Source organism: Vombatus ursinus, unplaced genomic scaffold (genome assembly GCF_900497805.2).
Source record: "Vombatus ursinus unplaced genomic scaffold, bare-nosed wombat genome assembly UNPS02014779.1, whole genome shotgun sequence".
NCBI lineage: Eukaryota > Metazoa > Chordata > Mammalia > Diprotodontia > Vombatidae > Vombatus > Vombatus ursinus.
In genome coordinates this window covers 36,455,753-36,481,399 of record NW_020954557.1, presented here as the reverse complement: position 1 = coordinate 36,481,399, position 25,647 = coordinate 36,455,753, and the positions used below count along the sequence as shown (strand labels likewise).

Below are 25,647 nucleotides of genomic sequence, written 5' to 3'. Positions count from 1 at the left end.
ACATGTCCCACACTTTTTCTCTCTACATATATACCTTCTATCACATTGCTCCTCAATGTGATCGAAGGTATAGAGGGAGAAATTCTTGTTAATCTGCCCCCAAATTGAAATCCTACCTATCTCACATATTCATGTTACTATAGTTATTTGTGCATGCTATATACTCTTGATAGGATGTAAACTCCTAGGGGTCAGGCACTGTTTCACCTTTCCCTTTATATGGTTAGCCTATCAAATACCCCAGTGCTTAATAAATGCTTATTGAATTAAATGGAAACTGGTTAAAGGAATCTGATTAATATTCCTCACTTAGAGGAACCCGTATCATGGCTGAATTTCAAATTTATACCTGTTCCAGTTTATTTTTAATTCTCACTTCCAAATAACCAAAAATTAAATCACACAATCCCTGTTCCATTGAGAATTAAATATGACCTTAAAAGCACTAATACCATTATTATAAACTTTATTGGAAAATAAATTTTACAGTAAGGAGGTATGAAAAGAATGTTTTGATTACTAGACTATTTTAAGAAATTGTCCTGCCTCAGCTATTATGAGAAATCACAATTTATTAGCAATTTCAATGTAAGTAAAGGATAATTACTGATATATACTCTACTGATGTAATCTTTTTTTTTTAAGAATACATATTTTCAATTGGAGTAAATAAGAGTCAATGATTTGGATTTTTTTTAATTTGGAAAAGAAAAAAATAAAAACATTACTTTGGGAACTATCTATTTGAAAGGAGACAAATGACATTTTATAATAAAATTATGAGAATTCCATTCAAAACAATTTCTTAAAGATGTAAAATTGAAGGCTTGTTCTTCACAATTATTTTCATCATAAAACATGCTTCTTTATTATGTACATGCTTACATATAAGTTTTTCTTGGCTAAAATACATGCAAATAACAACACTATAAACAGGTTAAATCAAAAAAGTCTATCAACTTTTAAGAATGCCCCTTCAAATAAGGCACTCACATTTGGAAATAGAATATAGCAACCAAATTAAATAAAATTTTTAAAAGATGCCTTTTATTAAGCACAAACGGCTTTTAATACATTATCAATACAAATAGGAAAAATGTCTTCTTAATGACTGATATATCAAAGATCTTATAGGTTGGCTGTATATTGGCACAATAAAAATAATCAATTCTGACGAATTATAAAGTGAAATTATGAGGACACCACTGTCTACAAATAATGATTTAACTACAGCCTAAATTTACTACATCACCTGGGGAAAGAGAGCAACTATGTTTTATGTGGAACTTTTATTAGCACCATTCAAAGCTTACATCAGCTGCTCCTTTAGCAACTGACAGGTCAGATAAAGCTTTAGAGCAAGTTTTCAGTGCAATGTTTGTAGTTCCTTCTCATAAGATACTTGGGAATCTATGGTTTCATAGCATGTTAAATAATTATGTCTTGGTAGATGTAGAGTGTTAACAGCTAGAGAGCAATGTCTACTGGGAAAAATGAGGCTTATATTGGCTGTGAAATGCATTTAATGAATTATGTCAAATGCCGAAGTATGCAGACAACATGCTGGGTTACAAAACCGAAGCCTTGTTATCAGGTAATATCTATTAGCTTTCTGTGATGGTAGCTTCTGGGTGTCTCAGCTGCTGTCTTTTCAGATTAACAAGTTTCATCCTTTCTCTGATATGTTCTGCTGTAGAAGCCATGTCACTTGGACTTCCAAAATACTGTTCTGTTCTAAAAAAACAAAACAAAATAACATATTTAAACAATTTCACTTGGATTAATGCATATTTATATTTAACCACAAAAACACTTATATGTGTGATAGTTCGTTCAGTAAACAAACAAAATCCACTAGAAAACAATAGAGACATTCTAGATTTGAAGTAAGATTTCTACCTAAAAATAGACTAGTTTTTCCATATGGGTCTTAAGGGTACACTCAAATATCAGAGCACTGCTCATTTTCTTTTGGTTTAAATGTAAACACATATGTACATGTCCTAACAAATAAAGTACACCTCTTCCCTAATAAATGTAGGCTCCTTGACTGTAAAGACAGTGTTGCTTTTCTATTTGTATCCCCCACCTTCAGCACAGTGCTTTGCACAAAGTAAGTATTTAATAAATGATTTAACTGTTCATTCATTCAATCAATTGAATTCAATGTTAGGATTCTGCCTAGGACACAGGAAAATGAATTCAAATTTATCTCACATGGAAATATAATGTCTTTCTGGGAGTCTATTCAATCTCTCCTGTCCAATGAGCTGATCCAATAAAAACTGTAAAACCTTTTCAATTAGATATGGCAAGATGGATAGAACATTGTATAAAGAGTTAAGTTTTCTAATTTCAGGTTTGTTTCTATCTCACTGGATAACCTTGGGAAGGCCACTTTGCCTTAAGACTTCAGTTACCTCAGGGCAAGGAATAATTTACCTATCAGATCTATGGAGAACAGAAGAATTCATGACCAAACAGAAGATAGAGAACATTACAAAAAGCAAAATGGATAATTTTGATTACATTAAAATGAAAAGTTTTTATACAAACAAAGCCAATACAACTAAGATTAGAAGGAAGGTAGAAAATTGGGAAAGAATTTTTACAACCAGTCTCTCTGATAAGGGCCTCATTTCTAAAATATATAGAGAATTAAGTCAAATTTATAAGACTACAAGCCATTCCCCAATTGATAAATGGTCAAAGGATATGAACAGACAGTTCTCAGATGAAGAAATTAAAACCATCTATAGTCATAGGAAAAAATGCTCTAAATCACTATTGATTAGAGAAATGCAAATCAAAACAACTCTGAGGTACCACATCATACCTATCAGATTGGCCAACATGAAAAAACAGGAAAATGATGAATGTTGGAGAAGATGTGGGAAAATTGGAATACTAATGCATTGTTGGTGGAGTTGTGAAATGATCCAACCATTTTGGAGAACAATTTGGAACTATGCCCAAAGGGCTATAAAAATGTACATATCCTTTGACCCAGCAATAGCACTTCTAGGGTTATATCCCAAAGAGATCATACAAATGGGAAAAGGACCCACATGTACAAAAATATTCATAGCAGCCCTTTTTGTGGTGGCAAAGAATTGGAAATTGACAGAATGCCCATCAACTGGGGAATGGTTGAACAAGTTGTGGTATATGAATATAATGGAATACTATTGTGCTGTAAGAAATGGTAAGCAAGTGGAGTTCAGAAAAACCTGGAAAGACTTGTATGATCTGATGCAGAGTGAAGTGAGCAGAACCAAGAGAACATTGTACACAATAACAGCCATTTTGTGTGATGAGTAATATTGATAAACTTAACCCTTCCCAGCAATACAAGGATCTAAGACATCCCCAGAGGTTTTGTGATGGAAAATGCTATCCACATCCAAAGAAAGAACTATGGAAGCTGAATTGCTATTTTTTTTTCTTCTCTTCTGTTGAGTTTTGTTTCCTCTTTCTGATGGTTCCTCCTATTGGTCTTAATTTTTACTTACAACAGCACTAATGTGAAAATATGTTTAATATGAATGTAAATGTATAGCCTATATCAGATTGTGCACTGTCTTGGGGAGGGTGGTGGGGAGGAAGGGGGAGAAAAATTTTAAACTCAAAAGCACATGGAAGTGATTATTGATAAATCAAAACAAAATAATAAAAAAAAATACTTCAGTTCCCTCACATATAAAATGAGGAGGTTAGATAAGATGATTTCAAAGGTTTCTCCTATGTCTGACATCTTATCTTCATCACTATCAACAAACATTCATAGAGCATTTCACAAAAGGACAGAGTAATATGTAACTATGAAATACATATACTTGCGACTATATGGACTTTAGAGGACAAAGATATTTTGAAATTGATAAATAAATGCAGCAATTTAAGATTTTCTTTTTAAAAGATCTTTAGGGAATTTATTGTGAAGGACAGGAGACAGAAATTCACAATACAAATTCAAAACAGAATAAAATATTGGTTCATAATGTTGGTGGGGTGAGTAAAATTCTCATTATAGTTGTTATTATTTGTGGGGAAAATGCCAGTAGGAATGTTCTTATTTACCACTTAAAATAATGAGAAGTAGTATGATTAAAGTCTTTGTTATAAGGAATGGCTCTCTGGGATGGAAAGGAACAATTATACAGCATGATGCTGGAATCCAAGTGTGGTGGTTCTATTGTCCTTGATGGTTGAAGGTTTATTCTGATAATCTTTGCAAATATTTTCCATTTTTCCTTTGTTTGTTGGTCTCCTTCCATTGTTATCCTTAAATCTGGGTGACTGCTAACTGGAACTCTTGCCAAGCTTTCTTTAAATTGGTTTTTGCCCTCTGATGCTGTTTCTGTCTTGACAGAGTTGATACTGTAATCATACATTATCTGTCTTTGTAAAGTTTTCCAAACAAGATTATACTCTAAACAGTTGTTGCCTTTGGCCACCATCTCTCCCCACTTGGCAAGCAAGTAGTAGTAGGCTAAGGCACTTTTCACACTCTTTCTGTCTACTTATGGCAAGTGATTGCCAATGGTTAAACTTCCATATAACATTGTAATGTCTACAATTGACTACTTATTTTGCATATTAAGTACTTGCTTAAATAATTCAGGATTATTTGCATCACATGCTATATCTTCTTATTATCCTTTGTTTATAGCTTTTTACCAATTTTGTTCTTTGCTTTTGACAAGTTGATGGTCTGATTGAACACAAACAACAGATTCAAGGTTGTCTTTTCTATCTGTTTATCACACCATCTTCAAGCCCTGCTGCCTGTATTCTGGCCTTCCTCTTCCCTCTAGACCTCACACGCCTGTCCCTGGGATCCTGGGTTGTGACACATGAGCTGTCAACTTTCTTGCTTGTAATCAGGTGACCAGGCCACTTCTCAGCCATCTCCCCCTTCAATTTTATATATGTTGTCTTTCCCTATTAAAATGTAAAACTCTTTGAACACAGGGATAGTCTTGCTTGTTTATATTTATATCCCCAGAGCTTTGCACAGTGCATGGCAATGAGTAACTGCTTAATAAATGCTTTTTTATTCATTTGTTCTTTTACTCCTGTGTCTAATGTCTACCAATTCTTTTCTTAAAAAAAAAAAAAAAACTATTAATTACATGAGCCTTCTTGTGTAGTCTTTAAGTCCCTAGTCTCTCTCATTCTTTTTTCCTGATCCATGCTTTTCAATCTATTACTCTCACCACACTCACCCATTTCTGCCTTTGCAATGAAATAAAAAAGTATACAATAATATGTTGACTTAATCTGGAGAGTCTTATGGAATTCATAGAACAGCAAGAGACCTGAGAAGCCATTTCCAATTCTCATTTTACAGATGAAGAAACTGAGGCCCAGGGAGGTTACATGACATCCGGATCAGACATGGATTTCCACGTCAAAGGGTTTGTCCCCAAGTGGCCAGCCTTCTGGTGATGAGCTTCTGTGTATTTAAGAGGAGTTCTTGGAAGGCAGACTCAGTCTACTGCCACAACTAGAGTCTCAAAGCTTTTCCTATGTAAGAGCACTGGCCAGAGCTAGTGATCAACTGGCATAGCCTCTGTGAATCCAAGGTCACCTTCACATCATTATGAGGCAGCACAGCAGGACCCTGAGTAAGAGCCAATCTATTTAAACAAAGAAAAAGCTTTTCTTTGTTATTAGAGTCACACAGATGTTGTTTCTATGCTGGCTGTGTTTGCTTAGCTATTTTTCATTGTAACAAGGGAGGTTTCTAGAGGAGATGCTCCTGGGAAATGACTGTAGTGTTAAAAAAAAACAACAACACAAAAGGCATTAATAAACATTGAAGACCAGCCCATCTGTGAGCCTCTGCTTACTAGGGCATTTAGCCATTGTTTTTACACATATGAAAAAGAGACATTTCTAACAATGACTTCATGGTATAATATAGAACTCCTGGAAATGCTGGAATTTATCAAGATGCTCTGCCAAACCAGACTACTAGATATTCCCCAAACTAGACACTTTCTTTTGCTTCGCTATTTTCATAGAAGTCTTTATTTCTCATATTTGGGTTACACTTCTGACTCATCTCTGTCTCAGCAGTGCGGCCTTTGGGGCACAGTGACACAATAGATATAATGCCATTTCTAGAGTCAGGCAGACCTGTGTTCAAATCTGTATGACCCTGGACAAGCCACTTAACCATGCTAAATCTCAGTTTACTTATTTATCAAATAAAGACAATAGCACCTACCTAACAGGATTGTTGTGAGGATCAAATGAGATAGTATATGTAAAATACTTTGACTTGAAGCTTTATATAAAAACTATTTTAAAAATCCCTGCCTTTCTTCATGACTATGATCTACCTTCCCCACAGTCAGTACTTCTCTGTCCACAAATTACTTTATATTAGACTTATTCCTGAACCTAGAAACAAAGGGTCATACAGATAGAGCTGAAAAGACCTAAGGGATTATCTAGTCTAACCCCTTCATTTTACAGATGAAAAAGCAGCAGTCCACAGGTGAAGAGAGTACATGTTGATTGGTTATTGTCCTTCACTCTTGAAGAAGACCAATCACTGTACAGTGGGTCAAGGCACAGTATGTCCAATTGTCATGATCAGACCAATATAAGCTTGGAAGGCTCTACCAAAGGTCAGGCACAAAGAGTCCATATGAACATGTGGAGTGGAGATGTCTCTAAATTCGCACATCTCATTTTTCTTTTGAGCTACTGCAATTCTGCTTTGCTCATAGAGAACAGTGCCTTCTGTGATGCGGGTATGCTATGCTGGGCGATCCTATACCAGTGTGTCCCATGTATCACAATCAATTTCAAAGTTCTTCAGAGAGAGCTTGAGAGTGTCCTTGTATTACATCTTCTGACCTCCATGTGAGTGCCTGCCTTGTGTGAGTTCTCTATAAAATAGTCTTTTAGGCAAACATACATTTGGCATTCGAACAACATGGCCAGCCCAGTGGAGCTGTGCTCTCTGCGGCAGAGTTTGAATGCTAAACAACAGAGCTGCCGTTTCGAACAAAGTCATCTGACTGGCCACACACTGGATCTCACCATTATCCACAAGTGTCCATTTCCCTAGTTAAAACTTCTCTTTGACCATAACCTATTATTGTTCCATTTCTCCTCAACACCTCTCCCTCATCAACACCTCCAACTCCTCCATTCCTCAGTATTTTCTCAGACTGTTATTCTTGCCACAACTTTACATTTTCTCTGTCCCCTCTTGATGCTAGTTAGCCTGTTCCACACTACACTGTCTCCTACTCTGGAATCCCTTGTTCCTTTGTCTTACTGCTGCTCATCCTTTGCCAAACCTCAGGCCTGGATTACTCACACTCATGTGCTGCAAAATGGAACTAGAAGTCATAAACCATGCTGTCTGGTCCATTATTGTCTCATGTTATCCAACTTCAACTGGGCCCTCACTTTAGCAAGGCAATAGTTTTATTCTTGATTGATTTCTTATCTCACTCCCAAAAAAATTTAGTTTTACAAACCTTATCTTCTTAAGTGTCCTGCCCCCTACCTTATCCTCTTCCTTCTCTACTAAATAAGAATCTCGGTAAGAATTATCTTACTGAGAAGACTGAGGTTAATTTATGTGAGCCTCTTCTTTTTTCCTTCTCTTCACCTAAAAACCCCGTAACTTCAGCCCACACACTCTCGTTTTTTACCCTGGCCAATGACATCATCCCTTTCATTCTTCCCCCCACTTTTAATCTTCAGCCTATACCTATTTACTGGTCCTTCAAATATGTCCAAGTATCATCCATCCTTGTAAGAATCTTCAGTAGACCCTATGAGCCCTACAAGGCAGTGCCCAAGGCTCTCCTCTCTTTCTCAGTTCTATCTACTTGCTTCACACTACTTGCATTCCTCCTGGTTATTCTTCAACTCTTCGCAATCTGGAATGGGGGGGAGGTGTCCTCGTATCTTTTCTTTGGGACCAAATTTCTTCTCTATAATTTTACAACATCGTTTTGATTGTTCTGTCATGGTGATTGTTTCCATTTACATTCTTCTTTTTTTTTTAAGAATTTTATTTTTTCCCCCAGTTACATGTAAAAATAATTTTTAATGTTCATTTTTAAAACTTTGAGTTACCAATTCTCTTCCTTCCTCCCTCCCCCCCCCGAGAAGGCAAGTAATTCAATATAGGTTATACATGTGTAATCAAGCAAAACATATTCATAATAGTCATATTGTGAATCCATTTACTTCCTTATAGGCATTGTGTGCATCAGAGATTCTTAATTCGGGGTCCAGGACCATTAAAATAATTATAATTATATTATATATATTTTTTATAATTCTTAATTTTTATAAATTTTTATTTTATATGTTTCTTATATTTATTTTTATAATTATGCATTTTATATTACTTTTATAGTTTGAAAATTTTTATAATTCTATTTTATAAGTTTTATAATTATTTTTTATAATTTTTATTTTTGTGATTTTTTTTATAATTATATTTTAACATAATGGCTTCCTTTGTAATCCAAGAATCTTATTTTATTCATTTAAAAACATTATCCTGAGAAGGGGTCTGAAGGTTTCACCAGACTGACAATGGGGTCTGCAATACAAAAAAGAGCAAGAACCTCTGGTGTGTAGTATTTCCTTTGCTCTGCTTGCTTCACTTTACATTAGTTCAGATAAGTCTTTTCAAGCTTCCTGTTTCTTACATTAAAGTAATGTAACTTTAGTTGTAATGTAGTTTAATGTAACTCCATCACATTCTCAATGACATGTTAAATCTGTTGGTCTTTTTTTTTTTTTTTTGGTCCTTATCTTTGTGGAACTTTCTGACACTGTTGCTCCCCAAGAGACTCAATTGTTAAACTGGTTTCTAAAAATCATACTACCTTTCTGTTATCAAGTTATGTTCACTTGAGTGTTCACTGAATACAATAACAACTACTACTACTGACAACATTTATACAATGCAAAGTAGTTTATATATGTCAGCTTATTTTAGCCTCAAAATCACTCAACAGTATATGACCTAAATATAACAGGAAAGCCAAGTGGATCAAGAATGCCTACTATCCAGACTAAGATATAAAGTTGGAAGTACAGCACATATAACAGATCTATTAGTATGTAAATCTTAAGATAAAAGCTGAAGATAGATAGTGAACTGGACCTGGAACTAAATGGGAGGAAAGTGGGATGGACTGCATTTGGAAAACTGAAATGCTTTTCATAACTCCAAGATTCTTCTTGAAACAAATTCATCTTCTTAACACCCATCTTATAGTCATGCTATATGGCTACACATCATGAACTATCAGGGCGTCCAAGAAATTAAAAGTGACGTGTAGTAAATGTCCATAGGGGACATAGATAGGGATAGATATCACTATCAAAGAACTGCACCCAAAAATGGAATGTAAAAAATGGCATTGGGGTGGCTGAGTGGCACAGTGGATAGAGCACTGGCCCTGGAGTCGGGAGGACTTGAGTTCAAATTCGGCCTCAGACACATAACACTCACTAGCTATGTGACTCTGGGCGAGTCACTTTACCCCAATTGCCTCACCACCAAAAAAAAAAAAAAAAAGGCAATAAAGATATGGTGTAGTAAACACTGGACTTGGAGTTTCAGGTGTGAGCTTTGTTACTTGTTACAGGCATTGTCTTGGGCAAATCACTTTCCCTCCCTCAGTCTCAGTTTCTTCATGTGGAAATAAGAGGGTTGGACTAGATCACTTCTAACCTCTCTTCCAGCTCTTATCTTCAGAACCCTGTAGTTTCTAGTTAGTTGTGGTATACACCCTGCCAATACGTGTCAGAAACATTCACCATCAATGGAACTGTTATCATGTATAGATTTAAGTAAAATTAATTCTAAGCATTTTAAAAGAGAATAAAATCTTTTAAAGCAATATAAAAGCAAAAGTACAGTTTCTTTTTATTCATAGAGAAGCAAGAAAGGGAAGTGTCATTATACTTTTTTATTTAACCATACTTGAGATAAAGTTTAATTTATAATCATAAGGAATGTCTAAATCTTTTTTTTCTTTTTAAACTGAACAGGGATACCTACCAGTCCTAATTTTAATGATCATCAAAAGATGATTCATTTAATGTAACTATGCATCAGTTATCTGAACATAGATGATTAGATTTCTCCCTTTTTATTTGGTCATAGAAAGATTCCATTTAGTTCTGGAATCACTTCTTCTAGGAATCAAACCTTTGTTCCAACGCTAATTTATATGGCTTGTTTAAATGGTACATTTTTCTCCTTTGATGATTAGACAACAAGATTTAACAAAAATGACATAGATTTTTAAGAATGTGCATCATACCCATCGGGATAAACTATGGGCACAGTTAATCTATCCAACAGTGATTTCCCAACTGCTTCCATTTCATCAAATTGCTCCTCATCATTAGCAACTTCAGGCTCTTCTGGACATTCTTGCAAAATCTGTAATAAAAAAAAAGATAACATAAATAAAAAAGGAACCAATCTTATGCAATTCTGGTAGATTGAATACCTTTCCTTTTTTGTATATTTTCAAACATATTTGTGCAAGATTAATCTACTATAAGCAAAGCTGACTTACACAATCCAAACAGAAAATTTAAATGTTTAGCTCCCACTTGCGAAATGAGGCTGGAAAAGAAGACCAATTGTTTTTTCCAGGCATACTTAAAACTGGACACTGGACAACTGCAGGAATAATAAGGGTGAGTAAATGTGAGTCGATGTGAGAGGCAGCATGTCCCCCTGGGTTCAGCAGTTACCACAATATCAAGAAGATCTTGGATCAACTCCTACCTTGGACACATAATAGCTACACAACAATGGGTTAGTAACATCTCAGTGTACCAAGGAACTCTCTAAGACTGGAAGTTATAGATGAGTTGTTGACCTGAATGGGTGGAGAGAGTTTATAAACTAAGAGAGCCCCACCACAAATGAAATTATAGGTGAGGGCCAAAAAAAAGGAGGGGGGAGAGTTTGCATATGTTATTAAATACTAAAATGTTAGTAACATGAATTAATAACTAGTGTGATCATAAAAGGCAGCTGGGCAGCACAGTGTATAGAGTGCCAGGGCTGGACTTAGGAAGACTTGGGTTCAGATTCAGCCTTACACACTTCTTAGCTGTGTGATCCTGGGCAAGTCACTTAATCCTGTTTGCCTCAGTTTCCTCATCTGCAAAATGATCTAGAGAAGGAAATGGCAAACCACTCCAGTACCTTTGCCAAGAAAAAAAGAGGTCACAAAAAAATTGAACATGACTGAATAAAAAATCACTACACAAAAAATGTGATGGCATGAGCAGTGCAGCTTCTTAAAGTTAAAATACACAAAAACCACAGCTCTGCCTAGAAACAAAGATTCTTTATTTGTACTTTTCAGTCACATATATTTTTCACTGTGTCCTGTTTGATCACTATTTGCTATTTATTTTGACATTACTAGAAAGGCAAACATACAGTTGATTTAAATTTAGGGGCTGATATATAATAGTTGATGGGAATAACAGATTAGCAAAATTTTAAGCAATGAAACTTTCATCTATATTCAAAGTAATTTTTAAGAAAAGCATTATCACATTCTAGTTATTTATGACAGATGATGGTCTATATCTATTCAATAAGCATTTGATTTTTTACAAACTATGTGCACAGTACTTTTTATGTATTATAGGATACAAAGGAAAAAAACTCATACTTTATAGTACTTACAATCTAAGGAGACAAGACATTTATATAAAACAGAATGATGCTAAGTCAATGAATAAGCAACCATATAATATTATAAAAACAGTTTATATACCTAACTTCTAAGGAAAACCAAAGGTGAAAGGTCACAGTGAAGTAGGTTTAATTAGGGAAGGCTTCAGGGAGAAAATTAATCATAAGCTTAGCACTGAAGGATTCTAGGATTTAAATTAATGGAAAAAGTGGGGAAATTCATATTGGGAGAGCAAACAGTATGAGGACAGGGATTATTATTTTTTAATCTTTGTATTCACAGTACTCAGCAGTATTTCTTGTGTCCTGCGAGCTCTTAAAATTAGTAAAGACACAAAGAGGAATGAATATACATGAAGAAGAGGGATCTGGCTGGAGTCAAGATGTTACGCAAGCAAATACCAGGAAACAAGCTGAGGCTAGTCAACACAGGGCCTTGAAATCTGTCACATAATGAAGGTGCAGAGTAGCTACTTATTCTATGCCTGCAGTTGGCACAGACTGCCCCAGGTTGTATGAGGTGCCAGGAAGCATACTGAGGGCTGGTGGTGATTACGGAAAGGTTCAGAATTAGAGTGGTTGCAATGAAGGATCAAAGATGGAAAGCTAGCATTTGTATTGAGTGACTGCAAGTTGTTTTGTGTTTGAGAATGATAACATAGATAGAGGTTTTATCATGAAAGGCTGAAAAAAGTGAATGGAAAAGAAATGAGTAATGAAAGGAGAAGACAGATAAGACACAGTGCGGGAGCCAGGACACTCCGATCCAAAAAGGGCATAGAGAGAAGCTTAGAAAATGCCTGTGTTAGTTGCCAAGAGACATGTGTCACTCAGGAGAGCTGTTATCTCTTCTCCACTCTCTCAGTTACTTCATCAGGTCTCAAGTAACCTAAGTTTAACATAGGTATAAGTTAAGCATGAACAAAGCAGGAAAATAGACAGATTTTCTCATACTATTCTGCCAAAAAAAGCCCTCCCTCCACTTTATTCTTTTTATACTGTAAGACCTTACAGGCTTACACAGTATGGTATAGTGGAACTGGTAGGGGTTAGAAGCCCAGGTCTGTTACTTGCCACCTGTATGACTTATGCAATAAGCGTTTAAGAAAGAAACAGTTTTTCTATGAGGTCTGAGCAGGGAAAAGGGTATTACTGACTAGGAAGGCTTCCCAAAGAAGGTGGAATTTAAATTGGGCCTTAAGGAATTGCTAATGATTTAATCTGGAGGCACACAGAAAAAGTTGGGAGGTAAAGATGATATTCCAGGCAAAAGGAATAGCATGAGAACAAGTGCAGAAATAGGAACATGCGAGGCAGGGCAATTAGTCCAGTTTGCCTGTTACACAAAATATGTGGGCAGAAGAATTAGGCATTAAGGTTGGAGTGGGATCCAAAGTGGAAGACCTTAATTGTTACACAATGACCTCTAAATTTTAGTTACTTTACTTATAGGCAAAAAGGAGCTAAAGATGGGCTTTGAGAAGAGGAGTGACAAAATCACATCTACATTTGAGGGAGACAAATCTGGCAATTGTGTGAAGGATGGTTCAGAGAGTCAATGAAAGCATTTTTCATTCATTCATTCAAACAGGAACACTTGTTAGGGGACTATTATAAGCCAAGCAAACCTATGCTTGAGTGATGGCAATGGAGACAGAAAGGAAGGGATGGATGTGAGAGAGATTAAAGATGTAAAATCAATAGGACTTGGCACTAATTGCCTGTGAGACCATGAAATTTTGATGTGGGAAAGTAAATGTATAGTAGTGCCACTGACATAAGTAGTGAAGTCAAAAAGTAAGGGACAGTTTCAGGGAAACCTGGGAAGATTTGTACTAAGTGATACAGAATGAAGTAAATAGAATCAAAAGAATAATTTCTACAGGAACAACAACGTTATAAAGAAAAGCAACTTTAATCAATGCAATGATCAACAGTAACTCCATAGCATTGATGATGAAACACTCTACTCACTTCCTCAAGAGGAATGAGATGGAGTCAAGGTGCAGAATACATTTTGGATGTGGCAAATGTGTGGATTTGTTTTCTTTGACTATGCTTATTTGTTACAAGAATGGTATTTTTCTTTCTTATTTGGGAAGTAGATAAGTTAGCGATAGTGTTACCACAGACAAAAAAAGGTCATTGAAACACTTTTTTAAATGTACAGAAGAACATAGAAGGAAATGTAAACAGAACAGTTTTGAGAGTAACATGTAGGACTGATTATATATATGTATATATATATATATACATATACATACACATACATATACATATACATATGTGTGTATGTAAATATATATATATATATATATATATATATATATATATATACACACACACACACACACGCACATACATGTATTTTGTTTTGTTTTGTTTTTAGGTGACTGGGGTTAAGTGACTTGCCCAGGGCCACAGCTAGTAAAGTGTCAAGTGTTTGGTCTGAGGCTGGATTTGAACTCAGGTCCTCCTGACTTCAAGGTCAGTGCTCTATCCACTGCGCCACCTAGCTGCCCCTATTATATATTTTTAAAAAGCAAGTTGTATGCCATAAATTCCTAGTTTCACACACAATCGCCTTTTCCCATTCTAATTTGTATATGGAAGTGTTCTTCCAAGATTTTAAGTCCCATCAACCATACCTTTTAAAAAAAAAAACTTCCCATAAATCTAAAGTGATCTAACTAAACTAGTTGACCTCCTGATACCCTCTTTTAATGCTGAGTCTATTTACTGGAGGAGACCAAAATAAACAAATGAGATGTATATCATTAAAGGTATTCTTCGGTGCAGAAATATATGTTGTTTTCTCTATATTTCCCATGGGTTATCAATTTCAGCTAAAACAGGGTTACTGATAAAGCTATTATACCAATAATAATGCAGGTTTTACTTACTAGCTTTATGCAATACTATTTATTCCCAGAAGAATAAACACTAGAATGAATCTATTTAAATAAGTGTATTTATCATAAAATAGTGTGCTTTTTATTTGTATTTGATTATTAGATATGAATATAAATAGAACTCTCTTTAGTAAGAGTACAGCTGAAAAAGAAAATCTAACCTTTTCAGCATTTGAATGAAATGCAATAGCCATCTCCAACCTATGTGCTCTTTCTTCAGATGCTACTGTAAACTGTTTCCACACCCGGTTCAGCCTAGGGAGTGTGTCACCAGATGACCGAGAAGTGCATCGCAAAGACTGGCACAAGACAACTGTAGCCTGCAGTAGCTGCCTCCCATAGTCATAAGTGCTCTAGAAAGAAAAAAGGAAAATCAAGTCATAAAGTAGGAACTTTAAAGAGATGTCTTAATTTAGACAGCATTACGGCACAAAACTCAACTAAACTCATCTAGTAAAATTTATTATCACATACCATTTGTATGAATATTTTAGAGAATATTTTTTAAAACATACTTTGTTTATTTCTTGCTTGGAATTCTAATTATTAAAAACATACCCATCACCTAATCCTGCTTTATCTTTTTCAGTCAACTCAATTAAAAAGCTCTATCACAGTATGATTAGCATAAAAATTAGTCATTACTGCACATAAACTGATCAAAAGAACTGAATGAAATGCAGCCCTTTCTATATACATATGAAACACACCTGTAATAAATTTAGCTCAAGTTTTTACTGAATTATAATTATAGATAGTTTTTGCTTTACTTACATTTGCATTACGTAAACTTGACTTTTCATAAAGAATGCTGAAAGAAATCTGCAATTCCAAAAGTCCCACCTATTTTAACTTTACTGTACTCTGTCTCCACTCCTGCCTTTAGGCTTGGTGCTCCATGGCCTCTTAGCACCACCCCCACACACACACCAAAAACCAACTGAACAAACAAAACCTTAAAAAAAGAACTCTTTAAGTGAAAGCAGGCATCTGCTGCCACTGCTGGATGTGGGGGCTCGGCTTGAGACCCCCACGAGGAGACCTTTGTCTTGCTCTGCCAACCTGCCACGTGTCCAATGCCACATATCTGTTTCCATCTGTCTGTACTTGATACCACATGTCTGTCACTGGTCCCTACATGTCCGTCCTCCTGCTCTCACTTCTCTGTCACCAGCCCCTTCCCTACCCAGGCACATGGCCCCCTTTCTGCTTCTGTACCTCATTCACTTCCCCAAGTCCATGGGCAAATTTGCATTACGTAAAAAATTGCTAAAAAAAAAATTGCTTTACACAGAGGTCTGCAGAACAGTCTACTTAAGTATAGTGAGAACTGTCTATAATTATGACTATAAAGTCTACAACAGGTGTCAATGTACATTGGTAGACAGAAATTCAAATACTAATGAAATCATAGGTCTGGTCAATTAAAAAACAAAACAAACCACAAAATTACAGATGAGTTGCCAGTCTGCATTAGTAGATGAAGTTTCCATACTGGAAGCTCCCTAGACTGATGAAACCACGGGTCTGGACCAAAAAATTAACTTAAAGTAAAAAATAAATACAATGATCATTTAAAAGACAATCTTGGAAATATACTAGAAATCCACTATCAATTGAAATATCTATTATGCTCATGCTGTTAAATTTCAGAGAAGTTTATTATGAGTTTTTCTAGTTGACTAATTTTATCCTGTGAATGATAACTTATTTTTTATTTTTTTTTGCTTTTTTGGTGAGGCAATCAGCTTTAAGTGACTTGGCCCAGGGTCATACGGCTAATACATGTCAAGTGTCTGAGGTGAGATTTGAACTCAAGTCCTACTGACTCCAGAGCTGGTGCTCTATCCACTGTGCCACCTAGCTGTCCCATCATATTAACTTTTTAACATGAACTGGTATATTTCTACATGTGAGATTGTGTACAATGAGGCACAGGGTAACAGTACACAATCTGCGTCCAGGGATACAAACATCCTCTCTCAAGTTTATGCAGGATAGTTTTGATGCACCAGTTGACATTTTATTTCAGCAATAATTCTGGAATATTTCTGGAATAATACAACTAACCTTCTTGGACCTGGAAGGGTTAAGTTACATTATAATCATGCAGAAAGCTATTCAAACATTGAGCCTGCAGAAAAGGAAGAGAATCAGTTCTGCACCTGTGCAACATCAACAAATTTTCTATGCTTTTCCAATAAAACTTTGGTTTCCTGAGCATCATCTCCCAATCTGACGTGAGTTTTAAGTAGAGCATCCAGGAGTTCACTTAGCCATTCCACTGCCTAAATGAAGGAAAATAACAATGACATTAGGTTTATTGCTTTGCAGATCATCTTGTCATCTTACATAAGCTGAAGATTACCATCATATAACCAATATAACCACTCATAAAACAAACACCAAAAACAAGACTATTTTTTTTGGGAAGCAAAGTTCTAAATATCGTCAATCACTGCCTAATCTTTAAGAGTCAACTGCCCCACTCTCCAATTGTTAACAATTAAAGAAATACTGAGAATTAAAAGACGTGATCTTTAAAATATAAAAATATTACATGACTGAGAAAGAATACCTGTGAAGTGCTAAGTATAGATTTGTTGTTACATTAATAGAACTTTCTGTTACATGTAAAACTACAAATTCCTCCTTCAAGTAAAAACATACAATTCTGCTTTACTTCAAGTAGAAAAATTTTTACCTTGTATTTATATAGGGCTTTGAAGTTTGTGAAGTACTTTATAAGAATTATCACATTTTAGCCTCACCAAAAACCTGGCAGTTAGGTGTCATTATTAACTCCATTTTACAGATGAGAAAATTGAAACTTAAGAGTGGTCAAGTGACTTGCCCAGGGGCACACAATCACAATGTGTCTGGGGCAGGATCTGAAGTCAGGTCTTCCTAACTCCAAGTCCAGTGCTCTATCCACCTATTCATACAGACAATAATTTCCACTTGCTTATTTAGAATACAACATTACCTTTTTCTTAACAATTAAAGAAACAATATGCCAAATCATACTTTACAATGAGAAATAACCCTGATATATGTCAACAGTGATAGCTACGTAAGAATACAATAAGTTCTTAATAATGAAAACATGTTTTCATTATATTCAGAAAGGTTAACCTCACTAAGACATTTGACTGAAGAAATAGTACTCATTTGAGAGTAAAGAAGGTTATTATGTCTTAGAATGGTAAGTGGATTTTTTTTTTTACTATTCTGAACTTAAGAATCAAATCAAGCATTTCTATAACATAGTAAAATAGAAAAAAAAAAGATGACTGCACGTGAAACTGCAAATCTATTATGTACAATTTGCTATTCATTTTAAATATGTATTAAAATTATTATGTAATTTTCCTTATTTTTTCTTTCCGTTTCCCTTCCCTGCTCCAACCTAGAGATGGCTACCATTAGACATGAATCTGTAGTTCTATACATACTTCTATTTATCACTTCTTTCTCTGGATGCAGATAGCGTCTTCTTTCATAGGTCCTTTGTAGTTAATTTGGTATTTATAATAGTCAAAATGACTTAGTTGCTCAAAGTTGTTCTTAAAACCAATACTGTCTCTATTTTTTCCTATCTATACAAGGTCATAAATTCTACTTCTACGTGTTTTTTACTTTTACAGATAAAATATATGTATATATGTGCATATATGTGTATATGCAAAAAAAAAGTGTGTGTGTGTGTGTGTGTGTGTGTGTGTATCTTTCTCTCTCCTTTGGGGAGGACATAAACAAGAAGTCACCCAGTATGAGTAGGCTTTAACAAACTGCATTGACAGAGGAAATGTCTGAGTCAATGAGATCAAGGATCCATTTGAGGATTTGATTATTGAATAGTGTATACAGAACATATAAGATGGCTGATTTTTACCTGGGCAGCATCTTCTTCACATTTAAACAACTGAACCATTTGAAGCATCTTCAACCTTCGAACATCTACCATGTCTTCACATCTAAAGAAATTAAACATAAAGTACATTTCTGATTTATTTCAACAAATATTATGATTAAATCACCTGGCACATGCCATCCATATTCACACTTAGTAACCTACTTCCTATGATGTCACGAAATTACTACTAAGTTACCTTTATTTGAAGAATATTAAGTTTAAGACTAATAGATAAAAATTTAGAAACCAGTCCTCAAACAAGCACAAAACATACCAAATATAACAAGAATTAAGCCCAAAGCATTAGGGGAAAAAGAGGTGGATTAAATGCAAGGTGTACTAAAACAGAAATCTCCACAAGGCCCATTAGTATAAAGAACCTTCTATGACCAACCAGAGTTTTTTTCTCCTGGAATAGCTTTCGAGAATGCAAAGTAACCTCTAAACAATGGTAAGATATGAGAATAGAACTTATAAGAGGTCAAACTTGCATAGCTTACTTAAACATTTACCTTGTAATATAATAAAAAAATCAGAATGAAATTTGAGATTTTAAAGTATTTTAAAATACTTTACACATCTCTATCTCTATATAATTGTAATTTCCAAATGAAGCTGTGTGAACTGTGTTTTGTACCTCAAATTTAATGCTACTTTGTACACTACCAAATCTTTTAGCCAATAAATTTACAATGTAAAGCAATATTTCAGAATATTTATAGCAAGAGAAGTATCAAATACTAGAGTCATAATATTTTACACATACAGGTATATCCTACAAAACATCATTCTAACCAATATAATTTCACAATAAAGTTGGTATATTCTAAGACAACTCCAAAGCAGTCACAAAACCCCATTGGAACATTATTCCAATTGTTATTACTTTTGCTTTGTAACTAATTACATCCTATAACACTGTTATCCAACACCTGGTTTTCTCAGAACCAATTAGCTGGGATTCATCTGTAGGTGTGCACATATTTACATATGGGTCCTTTTTATGATAAACATAAACATTTGCCTTTGTTTCCTAAGCTGCATATCTTCCATCACTCCTTGTATGTGGTCCACATTTTCTTTATTTTCAATGGTTACATCTTTTCCATAGGCCCAGGATGCTTGATTAGAGATCTGATCCAAAAGACCTTGACCCTTTTCACGCAAACCTTGTAATCCCACATCTAAAACAAAACAAAATTACTTTATTGAGAAGTGCTTCATGAAATAAGTTAAGATCTTTGCATTTATGAAATGGATTCACTAAAATTACACAGTGTTAATTGTGTCCTTGGAGTCCCTGTTGGGGAAATGCTTTAGAAGTAAAGTATTTTTGGCTTCCTTATCCTCTAGATATAGTCCAAAATAGAAGAATCTTTTTTTATACCAAATTTTACTCTACAGTGATAAGTGTTAGAATGAGATTCTAGTGTAAAACAACTCAATATTAAAATTGAGGGGAGAGGTAATAGGAAAAAATTTCTATTTTGGTTAATAAGTTTTTCTTATTTGAAGTTCTTTCTGGGTAGGCATGTAACAACCTGATAGTTACTCCAACTGGAAAATATTAAAAACTTTTTAACATTGTCTGTAAAACTGCCAATGTTTAAAAGTAAAATGACCTATGACAACACAAATAGAGAGAAAATTGCTTTTTTGCCTAATGATCTTTTGTAGCAATGGTATAAAAATTAGGGATATGATAATGAATTTTCCCAGCAACATAGCATTCTGAATGCCTTTTTTAATAGATTTGGTAGATTAAAACTATTAGCATGAAATTATGTAAACATATTTTTGAAATAAGTATAAAAAGGAGTGAAAACAGTTTCTATTAAGTAAATGAGCATTTACAATGTAAGCTTAAACTTTAGGGCATGAAGCATTTTTAATTTCATCTTTGTAACTTTTGGGCCTAGTAGTCTCACACATACAGTAAATGCTTGCTGACTTGAATTAAAATGATATAATTTTATTTTTTTTTTGCCTAAATGTACAAATTAGCACATACTTTAGCTAGATATCAAAATCAAAATGTTTTCTTCTTCAATCAGTGAATATTTATTAAGTGCCTCCTATGTACCCTGCACTGCAAAAAGCACTGAGAATACAAAGACAAAAATAAAGCAGTTCCTACCCTCAAGAATTGTTTACAGTCGGCTGGGGAGAAATCACATTGTCTTTTCTCAAATACAGTTTTCTTTCCTCTCAATCCTCAATTTTTTTTTTTTAGCCTCCCTGTAGCACCTGACATTACTAACTACTCTCTCTCCAATTTGATACTCTTTTCTCTGAACTTTTGTGATGCTGATCTTTTGGTTTGCTCTGTTCTGTGTCCTTGTCTAGGGATGGAGAACCTGCACTTTCGAGGGCACATGTGGCCTTCTAGGGCCTTGGGTGCGGTTTTTGATTGAGTTCAAGTTTTATAGAACAAATCCTTTTATCAGGGATTTGTTCTATGAAGTTTGGATTCACTCAAAGGGTCACACTTGAGGACTTAGAGTACTACATGTGGCCTCGACTCTACAGGTTCCCGACCCCTCGTCTTTCTCAGTTTCTTCTGCTGCATCATAATTTATATTGTGTCCCCTAAATGGGAATGCACCCCAAATCTCTGTCCTGGGACCTTTCCTGTCCCTAATTCTCTTGGTGATTTCATCAGGTTCCACAGCTTCAAGGAACATCTTCATGCTTATGGCTCAGATCTATGTATCCAGTCCTGTATCACCATTTGCCTGTAGGACACTTCCAACTGGGATGTCCCAAAGGAAAATATCCAAATCAGAATTCATTATCTTTTCTGCCCAAATGCCCACTTCCCTAACTCCCTTATTTCTATGAAGGGCACCAGGGCACCACCATTGCTCATGTCATCCAGGTTTACAACTTCAGCATCATTCTCAACTCCTTACTAGCCCTTGGTCTACATATTCAGTTGCCAAATACTGTAGTTTTTACCTCCACAACATCTCTCATTTTCATCCCCTTCTATTTAGTCACACAGCCATCATCCGTCGTTGAGTTCCCTTTCCCATCCATAATGGACTATTGCAACAGCCTCCTAATGGTTCTCCCTGTCTCCTTTGACTCCTCTACAATCCACCCTTCGTGTGGCTGCCAGAGCAGAGGTATGACCCTGTTTCTCTGCTGCTTAACAGATTCCAAGGGTCACCTATCACCTCTAGGATACAATACAAACACCTCTGTTTGTCATTTAAAAATCTTCACAACCTGGCTCCAACCCAGTTTTTCCTAGTCTTATTATATGTTGCTGTGCTTCACATTTTCTATGGTCTGGGGAAACTGCCTTCTTCCTGTTCCTTACACAGGACATGCCATCTCCCCTCCATTTTTCATACTCTTTAGTTCCTTCAAAGGTCAGTTCAAATGCCACCTCTTATGAGGCCTTTGCCAATCTCTTCATTGGCTCCTCTCCCCATAACCCAATTGTTTAGTATGTATTTTATGTATATGTATGTATTGATACGTGCACATGCCATTTCCCCTGACAGAAAATGGAAGCAGGGTCTGTTCCATTTTCATCTTTGTACCCCCAATACCTTACATAGTAACAGGTACATAGTAGGTGTTTAATAGATGCTTGCTGATTGATGGACACATAAGTATACATATAGAATAAACGCAAAGAAAATACAAAGCATTTTGGGGAGATGCTTGTAGTTTTAGGAAATGAGGAAAGGCCTCAGGGAGGAGATGGTAGCTATGCTGAGCTTTAGTTTAAGGTAAAGACAATAAGAGGTGCAGGTGTAGTATAGCTAGATTTTCATTTGGGTTTCTACGTTCCTAGGAAAGTAAAAAATTTAAAAATTTTTTAATATATTATTTATAGTGAACTTTTTGGAACTGTAAGCAAACACATCCCTATTTCCATGACCATTTTCTATTAAAAATCAAATGCTTATATTCAATTTGGCATTATCTATAAAACCAGCTTTTAGCTAATACCTATAAATCTCATACACACTTCACAATTTTACCAAAAAATCAACAATGCAATGAGATATTATGTGATGATAGATAATGTTGATACTGCCCTGGTTAAAATTTGAGGAAACAACTTTTATTAATTATTTATGACTTTCCAAATAGGATACATATGTAGGATTATTTTAAAGGGAGACAAATCAATGGTGATTCTAAAATTTTTAAAAATGTACTATTTAGCCTATTATGTTCAAAACATGTTAGGCTCACCAAATAAGATATAAAGTATACAATCTGATTTCTATGAATAGAAGAATTTTTAAAACTTACTGCCTTCAGTCCTTTCAAATGATAAATGAATTTAGTTTGATGAACTGTCAATCACTTTTCACTATTATCATCTTTCCCCACCCCTTGCTTTCCCTCTCTAATGTCCATTATATCCATATATCTTGGACCTTTGGAGCCTAGATGGAGCTGTGATAGAAGCTGAGATTTCCAATCAGAGGTAATTTAAAGCAAACACCATTATGGAGTGACAGAAATAACTTAATGATTCGGACCAAACTCCTTTTTAAAAAAACTGAATGTCACCTTTGCACTCTTTCACAGTGTGGGGAAAGAAAAAAAGGCAGAGAACCAAGTGAACTCTTACAAGCTTAGAATACAGTAACACAAAAATTCATTTTATAAAACATGTTCCGGTTTATACAGATTTACCACAAAACATTTCACATCCAAATACAGTTTATATACACTCTACAGAAAGCTAGTTCATAGTACATGCCAGAGGTAACACCTGTAGATACAGAAAGGCAGGCAAGGAGGTGACAAAGACTCAGCAAAGGTGAAAATGATTGAGCACCAAGGAAAAACCAATTGTCAGCACAAACCAAATTCCCTCCAGGGAACAAAATTATTTTGCCCCACTTTTCCTCATGTGTTCCCGTGAAGCAATTCAGTCAGTACAAGTTGATTTACTGTCTAAGCATGGCAATATATATATAAAAAAAAGGAAACTTATGTTTCAGCGTTTTTTAAATCTGCTTACCAACACTTTTCAGCTTCTCTTCAAGCAGTTTTAAAGTTTGCTGAATCGATGCTCCATCAGCTGGTGCTACATCTACGCACAACATCCCTAATAAGCCATCCAACTGCTGAGACAACTAAAGCAGAGGGACAGCAAAGAGATAACCCTGATATAATCAGCATCTAATATGTTTAATGATTAATGAGGTATATATCTAATGCTGTTATAACTGCACTTGCAGTGACTAAGCAATTAAAAGACAAGTAAGAACAATTAGAGCACATTACCCCAAACACAGAATACACAAATGCATGCACTAGGAAGACATATTGGTATTTCCAGGTCAGCAGTAGGTAAAAAGTTACTGAGGCTCAGACTCCAATTTTCATTATATTAGAATGTAAACATAACATAGTCACAATGAAATATTTCTTTTGTGTTGAGACCTATACTTAAATTTTTTTTTTTTAAATCTTGCATGCAGGAAACATATAAAACTGCCTCGTTCTCCCCCACCCAAGAGACTTTGATCCAATGGCATCAATTGGATATTATGAGTGTACAAGAATTAAAGGGGGGGGCAGAAATAGCTGGCACAGAAACCAGCATAAATTATGTGTATGCCTGCGTGTAGGGTGTTCGAGGATGAGCAACCATGAAAAGACTTACATCTTGAGCAACACCATGAAATTCAAGAGCTGCTTGCAACAGATTTTGCCTGAACTCCAGCTGACTAGCCTGGCGATAACAAACATCACTGAGCTGTTGTTGTAGAGATTTCAATTCAACAAGATCCTCCTCATCTCCAGCATTCAGAAGTGCTGCGATTTGCTGATTCAGCTCCACGTATACTGCAAACCATTCCTGCAAATAAGAAGTTAAAACTGAAATTAAGCATTAACTGTTGAAAGATTATGCTTTTCTGTGACAAATTCTTTCAAAATAATGAAAAATTTTTAAGGGGAGAGGAAATTCAAAAGGAGGAAGAAAGGTTGAGTACTTAATTAGGTTGACTAATGCATTAGACAATATGTTCCCATCTAAAGCTGGACTCTGAAAGATGTTTTAAATGTGGTCCATTGTCTTCTTACACACCTAAATTACGTTTTTAGCAAAATTTACCATGGAATCACCTGTAGTACATATGTTAACACTGCACAGTAATAGGAAGAATCAGAAATATTTATTAAAAGAAAATATATCCATTTAATGGCTACAATGTTCTAGAATCATGGCTATAAGAGATGGGACAGGACCTTAAAACTCATCTTAGCCCAACACCCTTTCTGCTCTCTCCCTCCTCCCTCCAAGTGAGGCTCAGGGAGATGTAGAAACTTTCCAACAAGGTAATTAAGAATAGTAAGGGCTATTCTTAAGGTGGAAGAGGCTAAAGTATCCAATATATATAATAAGACTCAATTAATAATTTATGTGGATTTTTTTAGTCCTCTAGAGAAGTCACATGATCATTTCTGAGTAAAGGAGGGACTGGAAAGTGAGGGAACCTGGGATCTTTTTGTTTTAGTTTACCATTTCTAAACAGGAAGTACTGGAAGTACCGACCTTCTTAACACCTAAACTTCAAGATACGTATTCTGGCTTTGAGGTATCAGTGACCAAGGAATTAAGAAAAAATAGGCTAATTACCTGGAGTGACCAAAATACTGGCTATGTACATGTACACATTTGAAACAAAATCAAAATGATATACCTTAGCTGTTTACTATTCTTCTGTGGAGCTGATACCCTGCCAAAATTGAGAAAGCTTCTGAATACCTTCACTGTTTCTCATGACCTATAAATGCCAGAAATGAGGATGTTCCTTATAATTACCTAATTTTCATTAAACAAAAAAAGAGCTGGCCTTGGAGTAAGAAGACCTGGTTTTGAATCCTGGCTGTTACTCTGGCTATATATCCTTAGGCAAATGCTTTTACCATGCTGAACACTGGTGTCCGCACCTATAAAAAAGGGACGACAATGCTTACACTACCTACCTTACAGATTTGTTTGCAGGAAATAGCTTTGTAAATCTTAAAGAATAACAGACATGGGAAAACTGGAAAACAGTATGGCAGAAACTAGGCACAGATCAACATCTTATACCATATACCAA

The 25,647-nt window shown here is 35.3% G+C and overlaps 1 protein-coding gene across 1 annotated transcript in view; it reads right to left on the bottom strand.

Moving 5' to 3' along the window:
• Positions 1-515: 515 nt before the first annotated feature.
• Positions 516-25,647, bottom strand: part of SESTD1 (SEC14 and spectrin domain containing 1) — a 149,593-nt gene continuing 124,461 nt past the window's right edge. Inside the window, exons 11-18 of the mRNA XM_027865929.1 lie at positions 24,201-24,395; positions 23,553-23,667; positions 19,581-19,740; positions 18,536-18,617; positions 16,806-16,928; positions 14,802-14,993; positions 10,326-10,447; positions 516-1,734 (exon numbers count right to left, since the gene is read on the bottom strand). Of these exons, the coding sequence (XP_027721730.1) occupies positions 1,605-1,734; positions 10,326-10,447; positions 14,802-14,993; positions 16,806-16,928; positions 18,536-18,617; positions 19,581-19,740; positions 23,553-23,667; positions 24,201-24,395 (1,119 nt within the window). The 3' untranslated portion in view covers positions 516-1,604. The remainder of the gene's footprint in view (positions 1,735-10,325; positions 10,448-14,801; positions 14,994-16,805; positions 16,929-18,535; positions 18,618-19,580; positions 19,741-23,552; positions 23,668-24,200; positions 24,396-25,647) is intronic.